The sequence below is a fragment of the Salvia miltiorrhiza genome, chromosome 5 (assembly GCF_028751815.1).
Source record: "Salvia miltiorrhiza cultivar Shanhuang (shh) chromosome 5, IMPLAD_Smil_shh, whole genome shotgun sequence".
In the NCBI taxonomy this organism is placed as follows: domain Eukaryota; kingdom Viridiplantae; phylum Streptophyta; class Magnoliopsida; order Lamiales; family Lamiaceae; genus Salvia; species Salvia miltiorrhiza.
Genome location: NC_080391.1, coordinates 22,437,133 through 22,458,964, shown reverse-complemented (window position 1 = coordinate 22,458,964; position 21,832 = coordinate 22,437,133). Strand labels below are relative to the sequence as shown.

At 39.0% G+C, this 21,832-nt stretch overlaps 2 protein-coding genes across 2 annotated transcripts; one reads left to right on the top strand and one right to left on the bottom strand.

Moving 5' to 3' along the window:
- Positions 1–4,114: 4,114 nt before the first annotated feature.
- On the bottom strand, positions 4,115–5,449 carry LOC131025665 (uncharacterized). Its single transcript, XM_057955461.1, has 2 exons — positions 5,183–5,449; positions 4,115–5,068 (listed from the first exon to the last, which is right to left on the bottom strand). The coding sequence occupies exons 1-2, from the start codon at positions 5,447–5,449 to the stop codon at positions 4,115–4,117; spliced, it is 1,221 nt and encodes a 406-aa protein (XP_057811444.1).
- A 1,969-nt stretch (positions 5,450–7,418) lies between these two features.
- On the top strand, positions 7,419–10,088 carry LOC131025664 (uncharacterized). Its single transcript, XM_057955460.1, has 4 exons — positions 7,419–7,711; positions 8,129–8,611; positions 8,666–9,534; positions 9,661–10,088. The coding sequence occupies exons 1-4, from the start codon at positions 7,419–7,421 to the stop codon at positions 10,086–10,088; spliced, it is 2,073 nt and encodes a 690-aa protein (XP_057811443.1).
- The last annotated feature ends 11,744 nt before the right edge of the window (positions 10,089–21,832 follow it).

Here is a 21,832-nt window from a genome sequence, read left to right as displayed (position 1 = left end):
AGGCCACCAGTAGACATTAATAAAAGAAGGAGGAGAAGCAGTTCGCGGTCTAACCCCCAGATTACGCAACACTTTCAGATCATGACAAGTATTAGCCATGCAACCGATTTTCTTAAAGTTCTGCTCAATGTCAAGAAACGCCACTTTAACGAATTGGAGGACTTGTTTCCCAACAAACTTAGCATCATTGAAAACGCACTCATTCCTCTGCGTCCAGAGACACCAAAGCAAAGTTATAATACCAGCTTTCCAGAAGCAAGACACTTGTGAACTAAGCTCGCAATTCCAAGCAACCACCAAAAAACTGTGAATATCTTCGACCTCCAAAAAGCTCCCAAGGTTAAACCAGCTGAGAAACTCCGCCCAAATAGTCTTAACCGGAAGGCAATTCCAGAAAATATGATCCATGTCCTCGGCATCGGCTATGCAGAAAACACAACGATTTGGCGTGATAAGGCCATGCTGTATGAGACGATCCAAAGTTGGCATCCTTCCATGAAGAATCCGCCAACAGACCAGAGATCTCCGAACAGGAATATGCCGTTCCCAAATCCAAACTCCCCATTTGACTTTCGGAAATCTATGACAATGGTGTGCAAAAGCCAAAGCGGAAGTGACCTCACCGTGAAGAGAGGGTTTCCAAAATCTAGTATCTCTATCTTCCCCGACCGGAAGAACTAAAATGGCACAAACAATATCCGGATATTCATCAATAAAATTCTGTGTAAAATGCCATATACCATCATAGAAATACTCCGCCACGGACTGATTGAGAAAGTCTCGAACAAAGTGAGGAACCCCACATTTATCCGCAATCCTGAAGCCAAGCCAATCATCATTCCAGAAGCTAGTAGATTCCCCAGTACCAATATAGCAGTAAGAATCGTTGATGAGCTGAGGAATCTCGTTGCGCACACTTAGCCAAATCGAAGAAGGAGCAGCCACTCCTTTCACCTGGCCGAAAATCTTAAGATACCTATTTCTCATCAAGTCATAACCGAAGCCCCTCCCTTTAATGATATTCCATGCACGTTTCATAAGGAAGCACTTATTCATCATGGAGAAAGAACGTATGCCCAGACCACCTTTCTCTTTGATCGCACAAACTCTCGCCCAAGCAACCGTATGAGAAGGCCGCTTACCAACATCACCAGTCCAGATGAAGTTCCTGCATTTAGCATCCAGGTCTTTAAGCAAAGATCTCGGCCACCGGTAGATCATCATAGAGTGCGTCAAAGAACTCTGGATCACCGACTTCACTAAACAAACCCTCCCCGCCATGGAAAGTTTCATGCCTTTCCAACGTGAAAATTTATTCACAATTTTATCATGGATGGGCCTCAAAATATTAGCACGCACCCTCCCAACAAAAAGAGGGACGCCTAAATATGTAAACGGCAGAACCCCCTGCTTAAAATCCATAATCCGTCCCACCGCGCGCCGAAGATGATTAGGAACTTTATCTGAGAAATAAACATAGGATTTGGAAGTATTGTAACTTTGCCCAGACAGAGAACCATAGAAGGACAAAATATTCTGAATGGTAGTAGCATTGCCAGCGGAAGCCTTGCAGAACACTAAGATGTCATCTGCATAGAGTAAGTGAGTAGGAAAGGTGCTGCCACGTATCATAGTCATAGGAACCAGGTGCCTAGAGGCAACACAATTACTGAAGAGAGCACCAAGCACCTCTTCCGCAATGGCAAAAAGAATAGGCGAAAGAGGTCTCCTTGTCTAACACATCTAGAGCAGGGGAAATAACCATGGGATTGTCCGTTATACAAAATAGAAATCCTAGCCGAATGGAGAAGCACACCAATCCAACGAATAAATTTCTCATCATAACCACTAACTTTTAAAACTTTCAACAGGAAATCCCAACGAAGGGTGTCGAAAGCCTTAGAAATATCAATTTTACAGGCCATATTTCCGCCTCCCCCAGTTCGCCGCAAACAATTGACACCCTCAGACCCAAGCATAATACAATCATGTATATTCCTTCCGCTGATAAAACCAAATTGATTACCAGAAACAAACTTAGCAGCTACCACACTCAACCGTGAAGCCAGGATTTTCGGGATGATTTTATAAAAGAAATTTGATAACACGATAGGCCTTAAATCTCCAACAGAATCCACTGTGTCTTTCTTAGGCAGGAGCACCATAATGCTGGAATTACAACCATGCGGAAGATACGTCTTCTCAAAGAAAGTGCGCACCGCTTTCCAAACATCATTCCTAATAATCGGCCAGCAAGACTGAAAAAACTTGCCATTGAAACCATCAGGCCCAGGAGAACTCGAAGCATCTATACTAAAAACCGCCGCAGTGATTTCCTCCTCGTCCGGGATCTTGGTCAGGAGCGCATTATGAAAGTCATCAATCAAAGGATCAATAGAAGCCTCAATAGCAATGATATCAACCTCATCCTGGCTATTCTCATGAAAGAGCTGCGAAAAATAATGCACAATATGGTTGCTAATAATAGTTTGGTCGTATTCAACCGAGCCATCAATAGTCAAGTGTGAAATTAAATGCGGCTTCCTTTTATATTGCATCATCCTGTGGAAGAAAGCGGTATTGCGATCTCCATCCTGCAGCCAGGAAACCCGACTCTTTTGCTGCAGCAAGCTGTGCTTTCTGGATAGCGTAGAATTAATCCTCGCTTGAGCCGAAACTTCTTTATCAAAAAGATCATCTGAATACCCATACTCTGCGATCAACTGTTGAACTTCCAAGAGCTCTTTGTTAGACTCGGCCAGAACGTTCTCCACCTGACCAAAAACATTCCTGTTCCAAACTTTCAGCGCACTCCGGAGACGTTTCAGCTTAGCCATAACAACATAAATAGGGCAGTTGCAATCCACCTGTTGTTGCCACGATTGCTCCACCATATCCTGGAAACCCTCATGCAGAGTCCACATATGTAAAAATTTAAAAAACCTACTATTACCCCTCACATTCTTCTCGCAATGAAGCACCAGAGGCGAATGATCAGAAGTATTCCGGGGTAGAGCTTGTGTATAAACCACATCCCATCTATCCGCAAAATCTTCAGAAAAAAGAGCACGATCAATAGTGGATTCAACATGAGAAGGCATGAATCTGCGACCCGACCACGTGAATTTCAAACCAACAGAAGAAGGCTCAATGAACCCCGTGGTTTCAATGAAATCCCTGAAATCCCTGCAAGAGGTGGCACAAGGTAAACAGTCACTACTCCTCTCATGAGCGCCCTTTACCGCATTAAAATCTCCAATGAAAATCGAAGGACCAGAGATGTGATTCAGGAGGTCCAGCCATAAATGCCGCCTATCCAAGTAATTATTAGCACCGTGAATAATGGCCATCTTGAAAGAATCATTCTTCCATAAGCAATGTAAAATCACCACCTGCTCCGAAGAAAGGAGAACAGTAACCACCATGTCAGGATGTGCAAAGCACCAAATGTTGGAATGTTTGGAGATTCTAGCATTTTGGTGACAAGGGACCACATTAAGAGAATTCCAATAAGAAGACGGAACTTTAGAGAACTTAGTTTTGGGCTCAAGAAGGCCAATAACCATCGGAGAAAAAGAGCGACAATGCTCTTTGAGAATCAGTTTAGACTCGTCTGTGAGCCCTCGGACGTTCCAAACTAAAAATTTCATCGGAATTAGAACGGGGTCGTGGATTGGGCCTCAGCCCTTTCCACTTCCGAAGCCCAACTCTTGTCCACCACATTTTCCATCACTTGAGCACTCGAAGAAGTGGCAGCAACAATCTGATAGTCTCTCGGGCTATGTCCAGAGGCATACGCCTCAGCTAACTTTCTATTAATCCTATCCGATGAAGAAGACCCTGTTGGTTTCGGTTTCGTCTCCATCCTTTGATCATTCTTCCGTAGTCTGGTTTTAATGCTATCATCAGTGGTAGTTTTCCTGATCAAAGGTTCAGGAGGTCGTCCTCGTTTCTTGACAGTGGCCTCCGGATTCTTTTGTCCCAAGCTTCCCTGAACTTTATTCGGTTGAGCCTCTGTATTAACCGTGTTCAGCTGATTTGGCCCCGACTTTTCCGACCTCTCCATGAAATTGTTCGCTTGAATATTGTCGGATTTTTCAGGCCCCTCACCGATCTATGGGCCTTTTCCTTTCCCCGCTCCGGTGTCCCCCATAATGTCCCGTTCCTCCTCAAAATCCTCCACACCCTTTCCATCCTCCACAGCAGCGTCCGTACCATCCATGATGTAACATTCCTCTTCAAGTCCCTCCTCTTCCTCATTAATATCCTCCACAATCCCTTCAAGAGCCTCGAAAACATTTTGGTGCTCCACAATGTTCATGTCCGTCGATAAGTTTCCGTCCTTTTCCTTATCATTAGTAACCACCTCAGCCTCCTTTACTTTCCAATTCTCCTGGTTGTTTGAAGGAACAGCTGCCGTTTTCTCCTTGCTTTGTGGCTGTTGGTTTTCTTTATTCACATTCCTCGCTTTACTGTCTCTTTGTTCCGCTTTTTTGCACTTGTCTATCGAGTGTCCTGTTATCTTGCACCGAGTACAATAATGGGGCAGTTGTTCGTAAACAAATTCAACATAAAACGATCCTTCATCACAGTTAACAAGTAATGATTCTTGAAGCGGCAGAGCAAGATCAATCTCAAGCAAAATCCTCGCAAAGTGACCAAATTGTCCTTCCACGGAGGCGTTATCAATTTTGATAGGTAGCCCAATGTGTCGACTGATCCCGATAATCACCTCTGGATGCCAACATTCCACAGGGAGATAATAAATATGCACCCACGTGTGACAAAGAGAAGACACCTCCTTGTAAGGGTCAAAAACCTTCGCCCACTCGCGAAGTCTGATCGATCCTGTTGGAAGTTCCCAAAGCAATTGTTTCTTTGCCCTACTTTTATCATCGGCTATGGAGAACTTGCACGTATAATATCCCTTGCCCATAGGAATCAGATTCCAGGGGCCTTGAATGTTCCATAGTTCCTGAAGTTCCTTCTTAATGTCCCCATAAGGTCGTGGCTTGTCTCCCTTCCTCAAGAGAATGCGTCCGATTAACGCAAATTGAAATTCTTCCACCTATTTTTGGTATAGGGCCGAAGGTATGTTAAAAGCAAAGGTGTCTCCGTGTTTTTCCGATTTGAGCGCCGTGAACTTGTGAGCCGGTATATCCGGCTTCCGTTGAACTCTCACTGAAGAAACTTCCGCGTAGGATTTTGCAACCGGATTCAAAGTGTTGTTCCCTGCAGCCTGAATAGGATTTGCGTGCGTTCCCGACGTGACAGTCCGAGTATCCTCACCCCTAGCAGGCGAAACCCTACCAGGCAAAACCTTAGTTGGTGTATCTTTATCATAACCCAAAGGAACCGCAGCCTTACCACTGTTTGGAGGATCAAAGTTGGATGAGATTTTCGGTGTCTGAGGTCGATCCTGACCGGCGAGAAGGCCCGGAGAAGCCATAAAAAGCAAAGCGGCAGAATTAGGTTAAAGTCGCCAGAGCGTGAGAGAGAGAGTCATCTTTTCCAATTTTGAATATTATAAATTATAATTATATTATAATATTAATATAAATAATATTATCATACGATTATATAAAATTGTATAATCTATTTAGTATAATACACATGCAAATATATATTAAAGTGTGATTGAAATAAAAAAAAATACAGACTCACACGTGCGCACACACGCGCACGCATATATAAATAAATAAATATATATATATAATATAAATATATATATATATATATATAGGGGAGGGCTAGAATAAAAACAATCTTAAGTGTATAAAATATAAATGATTTTCAGCCCTTAGATCATCAAGATCTACGGTTGATTCGTAACCCTGTTGGATGAATTCGTGGTCCTGAGTTCGAATCCCAAAGGTAACAAAAAATTATTTTTCGCAATTCGTAACTCTGTTGGATAAATTCATACGTGTTTGATGTGTGTATTTTAGCTACTTAGTTTAGTGCGTGTTTCGCCTTGGTTTTATGTGATTTTTGCATAAGTTTGCAATGTTTTGGCGCAGGGATTCGAAGAATTGGAGATGGAGCTGTAGATGGAAGGAGTTAGAGAAAAGCAAGCTTATGATGGAGACTGGCGTGGATTTTGAAGATAGTTAGAGATTGGGCTTGGAAATAATTGTTATATTTTTATGAAGCTCAAAACTCTTGTTTTAAATTATTTTGGACTTTTAGGAGAAAGGGCCGAAGCCCATACTTTAGGTTTAGCGGCATTTTTTGGGATTTATTCCCTAAGCTTTTGTGAGAGGAGCCGCATAGGTATATATTAGTTAGGTTAATTTTCTATTCCAACAACCTCGAATACAGCCGCAACTTTTGATTATTGTTAGAGTAGGAGTTGACTTTTATTTCATGCAATTGTTATTTTCATGCAATTTGATCCACACGTCCTCTTTAGCATTTGATTTCATAGCTTTACTTTAGATTTAATTCTTGTTCTCTTAATTGATAATTGCGGCTGGATTTGGAGCAAGGGAGCAGACGAGTTCTTCAATTGGTTCAAGTGTTAATTTAATTTCTTGCAATTTATTTCATTAGCCTTTGTTCGATTATTTTCCGTATGTTTATTTTTATTTATTTGATTGTTCTTATTTTAAGTATGAGTAGCTAATCTTTTTAATTCGGCGAGAATAATGAAACTCTAATTTAATAATCTGTGAGACCTAATTGGTTTTAAAATTGATTCCTGTTGATTCTGATTAATTCCTAGGGTTTAAAGATAATTTCGATTTTATTTAAGTCTGGCCAACTTAAGTTTAATTGGATTACAGTCAATTAGTACCTCCAATCCGTAATTGTTGGAATAGGGCTGATTAGTGATAAAACTACCATGTTCGTAGTAGAAATTAATTGGTATATTAATTATTACTAGCGTCTCTAGGATAATTGATATAAATTGGGTTCCTTCATCTTAATGCTATTAGAATATTAAATCTAGGTCTGGCGTCTCCAGCTGTTTATCGACACAGTAAGTAGGAATTGGGGTACGTCCGTTGCGTTTCACGGTATCCTATAACTGGTTGGTTGATAGAGATTAATTAATTCTTGCGTCGATGATCAGAGCTTTAAATTAGAGTGGATTTATTTGAGCCGAATTACCCTTTTTATTGATTTAATTCAAGAGTATTTTATTTGATTAATTTTGCATTCTTAGTTTAATTAATTCCTCTTAAAAGTAAGGCGTGGTGGCATCACCGATTTTCTAGATTTAGGGATTTCAATGATTTTTAACAGCTCTCTATGGGATCGACCCTGCTTACCATTATACTAATTTATTTTGGTAATTCCGCGGGAATTATTTGGTGGTTGGCGACATCCACCAAATTGGCGCCGTTGCCTGGGAGCGGTGTTAATCTAATTCTTTTCCCTTTGTTCTATTTTTCTTTTTTTTATTTTCTTTGTTTATGAGTGGATCGTCCAAGTCGAACCTCCTCTACGATTGTGAAATTGAGAAGACCGCGAAGAAGTTAAGGAAGGAGGCGAAGGCGAGGAAGTTACTGGATCTGCTGGATTCACAGTCCGACCTTGCTGTTCGAACGGAACAGTTAGTCGAGAAGAAGCCTGGTGCTGTAGCTGCTGACGAGGTTCTGTTTGCCCAAACAGACCACGACTCAGAGACAAAAGCAGACTGTGAAGAGGAAACCGACTCGATTTCGGTTGCAAGTACTGAGAGCGACATGGCTGACGATCCTAGACTGTGCGATCTCTCTAGCCACGAAGCTGATGACCCCCCAACTCCGATCCGGATGCCGGCGGCTGCTACTACTATAGAGATTAAGCTCGGATTGCTTAATGTTCTTCCTAAGTACTACGGAAAGAAAGGAGAAGATCCATATAATTTCTTAAGTGAATTCATCAAGATCTGCAAGGTACAGAAGCGCCCTACTGAGGTAACGGAGGAACACTTCAGATTAGCTGATTTTCCCTTCACCATGACAGCAGAGGCGAACTCTTGGTTCGCGAGTCTTCCACCTTATTCTATCACTACATGGGCGGAGATGAAAAAGCTATTTCTGGAGCACTTTTTCCCTCCCACCAAGACGAATGCGCTGAAAAAGGAAATTAGTGGAGCCCAACAGGAATATGATGAAGCGCTGAGCACTTACTGGACCAGATTTAGGAGATTGGTGGATAGTTGCCCAAATCACAAGTTTTCTGAGGGTGACTTGTTGCAATATTTCTACCAAGGGATGACCGTTGACACTAAGAATTTGGTGAACTCAGCAAGTGGAGGGGGATTTTCCCAAAACACAATGAGTGAAGCCAAAAGACTAATTCAACACTTAGTGGAAGCCATGAGGGAGTATGAGGAGCCGCGCATTCAACTGCTCAAGAAAGCCGCTCAAGCAAGTTCGTCAGATTTTGAGGCTAAGTTTGAAGAGAGGATAGGCAGAATGGAAAGATTGCTCAATACCGTGGTAGAGAAGGTGGCAAGCGCTGGACAACCGATGGAGAAACCATGTGGAGCATGTGGCAACTTAGGCCACACGAGCTTGCAGTGCACAGGGGGTGGGGAAGAATATCAAGCCCAAGCGAATTCTTCCCACAATTTTTACAGCTGCATTGAACCACTGCTCTCTTTGCCCAAACGGGACCAGTACTCGAACAATCACAATGCACCATGGAGAAACCATCCCAATTTTCGATTGAGATATCCCGAACCGAAGCAGCCACCAACGATGCAGCAGCCGCAACAGAAAAACTACCGTCCTCCTCATCAAAGGATGGGATATCAGGCACCACCAGTTCCTCAGCCCGTTCAGGAAAAGCAAGGCAAATCTCTTGAGGAGATGATGGCGGAATTGATTGGCAACCAACAGTTTTTGCAAGACAATGTGCAACAGCTTCAACAATCTCAGGCAGAGCAAAAAGTGCAGATAGAGGGGTTAGCTCGTCAAGTGTCTCAGCTCGCAACGTCCGTGAATCAACTCAAGGGCCATCAAGGCAAATTACCATCGCAAGTCCAATTGAATCCGAGGGAGAACATTAGTATGATTACTTTGAGGAGTGGCAAGGAGTTGAATGAGCCCACAATCCAGAATACAATGAGTGGCTTGAGCAAGGACTTTGGAGCAGAATCGCAGCTGCAGCAATCCGAAAATTATGGAGAGGAAATCGATTCTGCTGCCCAGAATACAGATACGTCCGGTTTGGCCAAACAGAACGGTAATCCGACAGCTGTGCAGAAAGGAAAAGAGGCAGAACACAAGTTGGTTGAGGGAGAGCAGTCTAAGGTTCATACACCTTCGAGTCTACATGATCCCGAGATCGAGATACCTGTTCCCTTTCCTAGGAGGTTAGCAAAGAAGAAGCCGGAGGAGGATCTCATCGATTTTATGAAGATATTTGGGAAGTTGGAGATCAATCTTCCATTCCTCCAAACACTCAAACTCCCTCAGTTGAGCAAGTTTCTGAAGGACTTCATCGTTGGAATGTCTAAAAAATCTGGAAAAATTGTGATGAGCGAGAACGTGTCAGCAGTGATACGAAAAGAGTTGCCGCCCAAATGCAAGGATCCAGGTATGTTTTCTCTGCCATGCTACATCGGTGATACTAAGATTGAGCATGCTATGTGTGATCTAGGAGCTTCTATTAATGTCATGCCTTTAGTTGTTTATAATAGTTTAAATGGTGTGAAGTTGGTAGATACTAGAGTTGTGATTCAGTTAGCCGATGGGTCATGTGTGCATCCCGAGGGTTTACTTGAGAATGTTCTTGTGAGTGTAAACAACTTTATTTATCCTGCCGATTTCTATGTGGTGAGGATGAGTGGAGTGCAATCCAAGGGGTCATCGGGAGTCCTTTTAAGTCGTCCGTTCCTAAGGACTGCAAAGTCAATCATAGATGTTAGTAATGGCACGATTTGTCTAGACTATCATGGGGAAAAATATACTTTTAGTATTGATGATGCCATGAAAACTCCCAATGATGCTGAAAATGCTTATTCTATTGATGTGACTGACCCTTTTGTCCAAGAACATCTTGAGACTAAATCTGTGCAGGACAAATTTCTTCATGTTGACCCAAAACTCGCAGGTTCTGGACATACTGTCACACCCCAATTCTTGAAATAATAACTATAACTGGGGTACGACTCATCATTTAAAATGAACAAGGGTAAAACCTTGTGAAATCCAAATAAAAGGGATAACAATCGGGCTTAGCCCCTTTGGATGAAGAAAGACAGGTATTCAAGTGATACGAATCAATCATCAAATATAATAACTTCAGGATCACAAGTTTATTGTCATGCTTCAGATAACCAACATTCACTAATCGAAATACTTGAGAGTCAATAGTCTAGCCTCAACAAAAGATATTGTGTAGAGTCACAACATAATAGGTCTTAAGTTAGGGAACAAAAGACAGATACTGGCTAGTTCTTCAGCGGAAGTCAAAATAAGGAGTTGAACTCTAGCCTCAGCTCTGCCCCGTCATCACCATGCCATTAACCTGAAAACATTTGAAAGTATTTTTGGGCTAAATACTAATGTACTTAGTGGGCTGCAACTTTTAAAATATTTCACAATCTATAAGGGCAGTTTATCCAATCTTACTGACATGACATAGAAGGTTTTAAAGAGAAATAACTTCTATGCATGCTAAAACATTTCATATATATATATATATATATATATATATATATATTTGATTGTGCGCAGTTGTCACACTCTATTCTGTTACTCGCTGTGATCCCGGACCTTTTAGCCACCGACGGATCTCTGTCTCCCGCTGACTTGGACTGAGGGCGTAACCCAGCCAAGTTTACTTTGACCTCGGGATGCTACCCAGGCAGGCCTCATATTTCTCATGCTCCGGAACACATCCAGCCGAGCACCCTTATAACGCCTCTGGTTAGAGCCCGATGGAGATCAACCCACCGTGTCAACTAACAAGTGTACACAATTCTTAAACAACGTATTAGGTCATAAGAGAACCTCAATTGATTAATTGCGCGAGCCTTAAACATGGTAGAGTGCACAAAAATATTTATTGGATAAACAGTTTGTATTTCATGAAACATTTAAGCTCATTAGCTCAATCATACATTTGGAAAATAAGCCCACCTGTGTAGGCAAAGCCTGTCGTTTAACCTTATCTCTGAATCGGAATAGCAGTGCTAATCCTCCTGATGCTCAAAGCCTACAAGAAATCTATTCTTAATAGGTCTCTTAAATCTAAACTCAAGTCACGGTGAATTGCTTAATATTCTATGATTCACTTAGCCGGATTTTCAAAATTTAATGAATAAATAATTGAAAACATTTCTCTTGAGTTAAGAACACCAACAATATTCTTACTCGACTTTCTTTAATAATTGAAATTATAAATAAAACCAATTAAATCATAAATACTTTTATTGCAAAATATAATGCAATTTCATGTCAAGCTTAGCATATAATAAGTAATTACTTAAAATATGCACATAATAATAATTTAATATTATTATGAAAATTAAAATAATTAATCAAACTTAATATGTCTAATTAATTAAAATAGTGTAGCTCCTTTAAATAAAATCTGCACAAATCCAATTAAATAAATACTTGGGCAGCCCATGATTTAAAATAATCAGAGGCCCAGTTGATAAAATCGGCCCACTGACTCGGCCCAACTCTCAAGCCCAACACCCAAACCCTTCTTTTCTTCCCCCTCCCTCATCAGTCACGCACACACACGCCTACACATCAGTCACTCTCTTCCCCCCAAAACTCTCGACTGATCCATCGTGCCCGGCGACTGCAGCAGCAAAGCTGCCGCCGACCGCGACTCCGACTCCCATCTCTCTCCCTCGACTGCTCCTCTCTCCCTCGACTGCTCCATCGTCGCTCAAAGTTCAGATCGGAATCGACCCCTCCCCTCTTCTCCAGCCGCCGCCCGTAGATCAGGCGACGCTGTCTCCGACTCTTCTCTCCCTCCATCCGTGGCCGAGCGACAGCGGCAGGGCCGCCGCGCCCTGGCCTTCCTCTGTTCTCTTTCCTCCTTGGCGACGACGGAACGCCGCCGCCTCCCTCGTCTTCTCTCTCGGCCTTCCAGCGACAGTGGCCAAGCCACCATCACCGACACCCTCAGTTGTACCCAGCCCATCTCTCCCTCTGCTTTCTCAAACTCCCCCTGTTCTAGGTCCGGCAGCCGCGGTCAGTGGCTCCACGCCACCACCGTCAGCACACCACTCCCTCTCTGAAACTTCCGGCGACAACGGCCATGACAGCCTCCGCCGACGACACACCCTCACCCTTCCCGACTCAAACGCTCCAAATACTCAGATTCGACAGCAACAAACAAAACTCAAGACTCCATTTTTTTATCCTTTCTTCTTTTAAAAACAAACTCATGCTTGTATGTAAACACACATATATATAAACAGAGTGTATGTAGATGCATTTGTAATGCCATTTTGTTTAATCACTTATGTGCATAATCTGTAAATGCTATATGGAAGTGCTGTGCATATCTTGAGGTTTGTTTGTGGTTTCTGCTAAACCAATTTGGAGCTAGAAGCGTAATGTATGAACAGAGGTAGGCGAAAAAGTCAAGTGGTTACCTTGGCAAGGATTTCAGTTGGTATTCTGATTTTTCCTTGTTTGCTGTGAAAGTTCAGATCATGAATATTCTTCAAACGAAAGGGGTGGTGTTCTTAAAAGGAGAAAAGAAATGATTGTGAATCTTTACCTCAATACTTGATTTATGGTGAAATGAGCTTGGGGAGCCGATGAAAATTCTCAAAATGAGTGGAGCATGTTTCTAATAGATAGAAGAGTACAGATTGGAGACTATAATTGTGGAGGTTGCAGGTGTGAGTGATGGGGATGACACGGCAATAGGGTGACTGATGGGATGCATGCTTTTTGCTAACTTTTGGGGCTGAAATTGGGGGCTGTAGCAAGCAAGTAGGGTGGCTGATTAGACAAATAAAATTCCTCAGGATAAAATATCGGGACTGTAATAATACTTCAGGGTTCGCTAATTAAAAGCTCGTGAAAATGCTTGAATGCTAAATTAAATAAATATGCAATGCATATAAATTTAATAACTAAATTTACAAATGCTTTTGTAAATCATTTTTGTTGGAATTAAAAATAAATTCTTTTTTTCAATCCGGCGTGAATCATCTTAAATCTAAGTTCAAAATTATTCTAAACTTAGCTCGAGGAAACGGGGTATTACACATACGGACTGTTTGCCCAAACGGAAGCCACGCGACAAAAGTCTGCATTTTGATGTGGAACCACCCGACTTAAAAGATAAGTGTGTGGAGGAGCTTCGTGTTGAAGCTTATGACGTCGCGATGTGGTATAAGGCTCGCACCAAGATGTGGCACGACAAGAACTTGCAAGGAAAGACATTTACAGTCGGCCAAAAGGTACTTTTGTTCCAGTCAAAGCTGCAGTTGATGACCGGAAAATTGAAGACGAAGTGGATTGGCCCCTTCGTGATACAGTCTGTTTGCCCAAATGGGGCGTTTGAGATTTGCAGTTTAGACACGGCTAAGATATTCACCGTGAACGGATAACGTTTGAAGCCGTACTATGATGCCTCTTCTTTGGTTCCAGCGGAGTCTGTTTCGCTGCTGCTTTCGGGCACGTTTTGAGCACTTGAGCAGTCGAGCCAACGACGTTAAATAATGGCGCTTATCGGGAGGCAACCCGACTTTCTTCCCTTTTAATTTTCCATTTTGTTCTTCTTTTCTTTAATTCTCGTTTTTCATTTAGTTTTTTTAAGTTTTTTAGTTTCCCTTCCTTAGTTTTAATTTTTTTTGTTACGTTTCATTTAAAAACAAAATCGACGGGAACGTGGCTGCAGGAGAGCATCGCGAACTTGAGCGCCACCATTCGATAGGAGCTGCGGCGGCAGCGCACACGGTGATTTCCTTCCTTTTCTTGTTTTGTTTTGCTTGTTTCTTGTGTTGTTTTCATGTTTTGTGTTTCGTTGTGTGTCTCTGTTGTCCCTTACTTATACCTTACTTTGTTTGCTTGAGGGCAAGCAAAATCTAAGTGTGAGGGGGGCGTCTTTGAGTTTGTGTTTTGTTGAATCAGTTTTTATGTTGAGTCTTGTGGTTTTGAGCTTTAGAATTGTTGAAATACTAGTGATAAACATGCTGCCGAATTGAATTGTGTGATGAACTTAAGAATTGATACTTGAGAATTAAGAGTTGGTGATTGAAAATTATGTGTTTTTGTTGGATGAAATTTGGAATGACAAATAAGAGCAACAATGAATAAAAGCCACAGATAAGTGAGAATTGAGCTTATTAGAGTAGAGCACCCTCTACTAATTTTTTTTTCTTGAGTGGTTTGTCGTTCATGAAGTAGTGATATGTTGTGAGTCATTGGTAATGCATGATAGAAGGCACTAGGGTAGCCCTTTTGGCCTGCTTTTGATTTCCTACCTATGCATCAACCCCTAGTGAGCCCTTTGAAGCCTTGACCATGTTCTTTCTTATTAGTCACTAAATAATTAAGCCAATGCCTGTTTTGGACTCTCTCTTTGGCCCAGTGATGCATGTCTAATTTGAAATTCATACCATTGATTACTAGAGGAAGTTAAGTTGTTCTTATGTGCCGTTTCCCCAAACTGTTGTTTTGTGTTAAATGATAAGGATCTGTGATCCGTTTGGCCAAACAGTGGCATTGATCAGTTCAGTTTTTTGGGATGGGAGCAGTTTTGGGAGACGATTTGTGGGGATATTTTGTAGATGATGATTGCATGTGGATTGAGGATATAAAAAATGAAAGGTGCTGCAAAAAAAAATAAAAAAAATAAAGATGTTGCACCAGTTTGAGTTGAGCATGTAGTATCATTATTATTGTTGGAGTTTTTCCCCAAGTTTAGTTGCTTTCTTTCTTTCTCTATGAACTTGAAATTGTGGATGATGGTTTGGATTAGATGTACGCACTTTGAGTTTCACTGCTTGAGCTTAGGACCCCTAGGATCTTGCCAACATCATGAATGGTCCTTAGCCCCATTACAACCAATGAGAAAAGACCTTTTGGAGTTACTGTGTGACCATGACATATCACAACTAAGTGGATTTTTCTTCTTGTGTGTGAATTTCCAAAATAAATACTTGAGAGAAGAGTGAACCTTGTGAGGAACTCGTTGCTGCTTGATTTGGACTAGATAGACGATGAAAACACTTGTTTGACATTTCCTTTTCTTGATTTGAGAGTTGAGAATCGATTGTGAGTTACATAGTTCGATTTGGCAGTGTGTTACGTTACTTGTGTTTTGATGATTACTTGGCTGTCGTTTTCTGTTGAGTTGTTAGTGTCCTTGTTCTTTTATGTTTTCTTTCCAGTTGGTTTGTGTGTCAGTTGTTCGTTCCTTGTTTTAGAGTTTTAGTGTCGTGTCAAGGAAGGGAGTTGCTTCTAGTGGCCGAATTTCACCATTGAATTCTTCTTTTATGTCATACTTGAGGACAAGTATGAGCTAAGTGTGAGGGGGTTTGATGTGTGTATTTTAGCTACTTAGTTTAGTGCGTGTTTCGCCTTGGTTTTATGTGATTTTTGCATAAGTTTGCAATGTTTTGGTGCAGGGATTCGAAGAATTGGATATGGAGCTGTAGATGGAAGGAGTTAGAGAAAAGCAAGCTTATGATGGAGACTGGCGTGGATTTTGAAGATAGTTAGAGATTGGGCTTGGAAATAATTGTTATATTTTTATGAAGCTCAAAACTCTTGTTTTAAATTATTTTGGACTTAATTTAGGAGAAAGGGCCGAAGCCCATACTTTAGGTTTAGCGGCATTTTTAGGGATTTATTCCCTAAGCTTTTGTGAGAGGAGCCGCATAGGTATATATTAGTTAGGTTAATTTTCTATTCCAACAACCTCGAATACAGCCGCAACTTTTGATTATTGTTAGAGTAGGAGTTGACTTTTATTTCATGCAATTGTTATTTTCATGCAATTTGATCCACACGTCCTCTTTAGCATTTGATTTCATAGCTTTACTTTAGATTTAATTCTTGTTCTCTTAATTGATAATTGCGGCTGGATTTGGAGCAAGGGAGCAGACGAGTTCTTCAATTGGTTCAAGTGTTAATTTAATTTCTTGCAATTTATTTCATTAGCCTTTGTTCGATTATTTTCCGTATGTTTATTTTTATTTATTTGATTGTTCTTATTTTAAGTATGAGTAGCTAATCTTTTTAATTCGGCGAGAATAATGAAACTATAATTTAATATTCTGTGAGACCTAATTGGTTTTAAAATTGATTTCTATTGATTCTGATTAATTCCTAGTGTTTAAAGATAATTTCGATTTTATTTAAGTCTGGCCAACTTAAGTTTAATTGGATTACAGTCAATTAGCACCTCCAATCCGTAATTGTTGGAATATGGCTGATTAGTGATAAAACTACCATGTTCGTAGTAGGAATTAATTGGTATATTAATTATTACTAGCGTCTCTAGGATAATTGATATAAATTGGGTTCCTTCATCTTAATGCTATTAGAATATTAAATCTAGGTCTGGTGTCTCCAGCTAGGTTATATTTTAATAAGGAAAATAAACAGGTCTGGCGTCTCCAGCTGTTTATCGACACAGTAAGTAGGAATTGGGGTACGTCCGTTGCGTTTCACGGTATCCTATAACTGGTTGGTTGATAGAGATTAATTAATTCTTGCGTCGATGATTAGAGCTTTAAATTAGAGTGGATTTATTTGAGCCGAATTACCCTTTTTATTGATTTAATTCAAGAGTATTTTATTTGATTAATTTTGCATTCTTAGTTTAATTAATTCCTCTTAAAAGTAAGGCGTGGTGGCATCACCGATTTTATAGATTTAGGGATTTGAATGATTTTTAACTGTTCTCTGTGGGATCGACCCTGCTTACCATTATACTAATTTATTTTGCTAATTCCGCAGGAATTATTTGGTGGTTGGCGACGTCCACCAGTGTTCTATATAAAATTCGTACATTAAGAAACGTTTATATTTTATACACTTAAGAGTGTTTTTATTCTAGCCCACCCCTATATATATATATATATATATATATATATATATATATATATATATAGGGTTAGGTTCAATGAAAAAGGCCTAAAGGTAATAAAGAAGAGAGAAGTAATCTCATCCGTTGATCTTATCTAATCTAACGGACATGATTTGTTCACGCCATGTTCAACGGATTTTTTCGTTGAACATATGGGGGGTCGAAACCCAGAACCCCCAAAAATATTGTATATGTTCATGAATGTTCAACGAAAAAATCCGTTGAACATGGCGTGAACAAATCATGTCCGTTAGATTAGATAAGATCAACGGATGAGATTACTTCTCTCTTCTTTCTTACATTTAGGCCTTCTTCATTGAACCTTGGCCTATATATATATATAGGGGTGAGCTAGAATAAAAACACTCTTAAGTGTATAAAATATGGATGAATCTTGTCCACTAGATCTTGATTGATCTAATGGCTTGAAATTAGCCTAATCTAATCTCTCAATATTCACGCCTATTTACTAAAAGGTTAAGTATGTAATTGCTCAATTTAATCTCTAATTATTCACGCCTAATGACACACGTATCAAATCTTTTTTTCACATCAAATCTTTATTTCCAACTATCAAATCTTTAATCACTCCATTTATTTAACACACGATTCTAACCTAAATCCTAATGCATTCTCAAACGTAAAACACAGAGACGCCAAAATTCTGGGTCCATGAGTCTATTTCTTCAAAAAAATATTACGAACTCATTAAATATTCAACTAGTTATCACAGAATACAATACTCGTTTTTTTTGTTTCTTCACTACAATATAATTCGTAACAAAAGTACTTCCAATTCGTAACATTGAATGAAAATTTTTCATGTTACATGAAACTATAATTCGTAACAAAAAAGTACTTCCAATTCGTAACAATGGCCGGAATATACGATTCCTAGGGCACGATTCAGAAAAAAAAAATGTTGTTTTAGAGGAGAAAATAATATTTCTTCATCTGTGAATTCATTTTTCTGAAAATACCAAAAAAATATAATTCGTAACATATAATTCGTAACAGATGACATTAGTACAAAACATATAATTCGTAACAAATGACAATAAAATTTGTAATGCACTATATTTAGACATATAATTCGTAACAGCTACACAAAATAACACTTTGAAATATCATTAGACATATTATTCGTAGCAAAATTAATGGCCGCAAATAAGATGAAAAAAAAAGTAGATAAATAATTGTTAAGATATGAAAAATTGAAATTGCATTCACGTATGGTTCAGATATGGAAAATGAAATCCCAAAATTAATGGCCGCAAATTATGGAAAGTCAACTTTATGCAATTCCCCTTATGCCCTTATTTTAAAAAATGCTTCGAATTCAGAGCTTAACTGTTATGAATTGATCCGAAATTCTATTTTAAATCTAAGCCATCGATTAGGTAGAGATCTATGGTGAGCAATTGTTCTTATTTTATACACTTAAGAGTGTTTTCATTGTAGCCTCACCCTATATATATATATATATATATATATATATATATATATATATATAGGGAATGGATCGATCAATAAAGAAAGGCAAATGTGTAAAGAATAAAGAATACATCAGAGGCGTTAATTTTGTTGAATCCAGCGGTGGAGATATATAAATCGCAATTTAATATGCTGCAACATTTAAATCCCCCTCTTTTGCTTTCGTCTTCTAGACGGGTACTCTTTTTCCTTTTCCCGGTTTTTCCCACTGGATTTTCCGTGAAAAGGTTTTAATGAGGCTCGGCCCTTAGTCTGTTTTTCTTGTGCTTTCAAGGGTTGTTTTAGGTTTTTCCTTTCTTTTTAATAAAAATGCATTTTAATAATGCTGCAACATTTAAAAAGGTTATAATTGTAATCTCAATTAATCTTGTAACCGATAATATCTGTATTATTTATGGCAAGATTTAATATATCCCTATAATTTAGTCCTATAATTTAGTCAATGTTTCGTGGACTCTGCCGCAAGATTTGATGAATCCCTAAATGAGAATTTGCAGCCAATTTATATGTGTATAATAGCTATAACTAGTGTGTAACCCGTCAAATTTCGACGGGAATCATTTGGTGTTATAATTTATATAAAAAAACATAAAATTTATTTCTTAATATATTTATAAATTATGGACATTATTCACTTAAAAATTGTTAATATGATATAGGTCTATGTTACACATTAAATTCAAATGAAAAAATAAATTAAAGAGGACTTTTATCCTTAACATGACTTAGCGAAACGTATATTTGAAAAAATTATTTGCCACCCACTACTATTTGTCACCCATATTCGTGCCTCGCGGATACCCGCCACCCGTTGGATACCCGCCACGGTGCCACCCACTACCCGTCAGATACATGCTGAGGCTTGAGAGGTAGGGACACTATTGCTTTTCGGCGTCGACATCCTGCAATCAACCACCCAACAAATGCAATAAATCATCCAATAAATAAATCACCACGAAATTGCAGCAAATTTTAGAGAAAATTTCAAGTTCTTGTATACTACTATTTGTCACCCTTACACGCGACCCGCGAAGACCCGTCACCCGTCGAGTATCCACCAACCCGCTACCTGCTGGATACTCACCACCCACTACCCATCGAATATCCATCTAGACATATTCTCTTAACTATGAATGCGAGCAAAAAGTATTAATGAAAATAATATAATGAAATTATCCGCCATTTTCCATAACTATCACTTTGCTCACGTATTCTTTGACTTCAATTTTGTATTTTAATTAATTAAATCTAGTCATGTTGTTACAAATTAAATGCGTTTATTTTGAGATTTAACATCAATTGATAAAATTTAATCTTCAAATTTTTGACGATGAAGCGCAGTCTGTTGGTAAGACGCTTCCCCTCCAACCAATAGGTCGGGGGTTCGAGTCACCCTAGGAGCTAGAGTGTGAGTGGGTTTTTTCCTTTCTTTGGTTGTAACAAATTTTTAAAAAAACATCAATTGATAAAAAATACTTCTTCAGTCCATCAAAGTTATGTCATTTTACTTTCGACACGAGTTTTAATAAAATGTGAGTAAAATTGGTAGTGGAGTAAGGGTCTCACTTTAAATATGAGTGGAATGATGTGGACCCTATTACTAAAAATTGATGTGACATATTTTTTGTGGACGGACGAAAAATGAAATTGTAGCATATCTTTGGTGGACGGAAGAAGTAGTAATAATAATTTCTTATTTGATAAGATAAATTGAAACTTTGGATATCTTAAAAACCTATCCATTTAAGTTGATTCTACTTTATTTAAGTCAACAATGATCATTTTTAAGTTAATTACCATTGATACTTATAGGAATACTTTTAATAACTTGCTAAAATCTTTTTCCCAAGAAATAAAAATGTAAAAAAAGTCCACCCATTTATGTCGAATGATAAGTCAAAATAAAGTATCCATTTTTTTTCTCTTGTTTTTCATACCTTCTTCCCACTGCTCCTTTTTGTTCAGTTATTGACATTAATAACAGTAAAAAAACTACAAAACGAAAATGAGAAATTAAAAAAAAAAAATTGGAGACATTTCAATAAAAGAGAAACTAATAATTTCAAAGCTCAGGGGCTTAGGATTCCAAAGCTCAATGTTGTCGCTGCCAAGTCACAAGGCCACCAACGATGAACCAGAGTGGATACTCCTCCGAATTCCAGGGGAAACCTGCAAATCTAGCACTATTACCATCTTCTCAATTAGATAAACAAAAAACTAATAATTAAGAGATGTTATCAACTTAGAACTATAAAGCAATACAAAAAAAGAACAAACACAAAAAAAAAGGAATTAGAGTGGGACGGAGGGAGTATATGTTGGAACTTGAAATATATTGCAAAAGTAAATAAGAAACAAAAAAGCCCATTATACCTTCAAACCCTGGAACATAACTCCAAAATCCCATGTAAGTCAGGAAGCTTTTCCGAGTATATAGTTTTATATCCACTCATCATAACTCCAAAATCCCAAGCATCTTACTAACAAAGCAAAAGTGAGAGTTCATACTTCTAAGAGATATTCTAAAGTTTACCAATAATCATTCTATGTTTATAATAGTCAAATGCATTCATTTTTTTTTCCAAAATTTGTTCTTTCTAAAATACAACTAAGCATTCTATATATATAGTCAAATCGTAATCTTTCCTTATAGATTACCTACCATTACCATGGCTGATCAAGAACCAATTCAAAGCTAACCGGCGGAGCAGTCATTGACGGCGACTGACTGCAACTGTGTACAGTTTCCCACCTCTGGAGAAATTGCCCCATATAAATTGTTGTCATGAAGAGCCCTATAGAAAAGTAGTTTAAGCAGCATTAGCAAGGGTTTGTGAAAATGTGAAGTATAAGAAATTAAGAATCAAAAGTTACATACATAATCTGCAGGGCTTCTAACTTCCCTATATGTGGTGATATGGGTCCACTCAGTCTGTGAAATTAAATGAATTCTAATAAACAAACTATCGTAATTAAGTTACCTGTACCTATGAAACGGATCGAGGACCGAGACTCTCTTCTAAGAGAAAACACGGAATGCAGTTCTTTTTCTTCCTCTTCCCTCGTATCTTCAATATTCAATCCAGCCTATCCATATTTAAACTGAAATCACCCATCAACATCCATCGAAAATCAGCCCATCTTCAATCGAAAATCAGCCCCATGTTTAAATTGAAATAACCCATATAACTAAATAATCTGTCCATATAACACTTCAGAGTGAAACAGAACATTTAGAGCATAGAAAATCAAAACCAGACAATCTGTAATCCCACCAACAACTAAATAGCACACAATCTAGATCTACGAGCTTCAAATCAAA

Bases quoted from the DNA above. Each gene is read 5' to 3' on its own strand.
- LOC131025665 (XM_057955461.1), bottom strand. From the start codon at position 5,449: ATGGCTTCTCCGGGCCTTCTCGCCGGTCAGGATCGACCTCAGACACCG. The intron at 5,069-5,182 runs GTGAGAGTTCAA...TACCAAAAATAG, and splicing joins CCTACGCGGAAGTTTCTTCA to GTGGAAGAATTTCAATTTGC.
- LOC131025664 (XM_057955460.1), top strand. From the start codon at position 7,419: ATGAGTGGATCGTCCAAGTCGAACCTCCTCTACGATTGTGAAATTGAG. The intron at 7,712-8,128 runs GTGCGATCTCTC...TTACTGGACCAG, and splicing joins ATGGCTGACGATCCTAGACT to ATTTAGGAGATTGGTGGATA. The intron at 8,612-8,665 runs GTACTCGAACAA...TTTTCGATTGAG, and splicing joins TCTTTGCCCAAACGGGACCA to ATATCCCGAACCGAAGCAGC.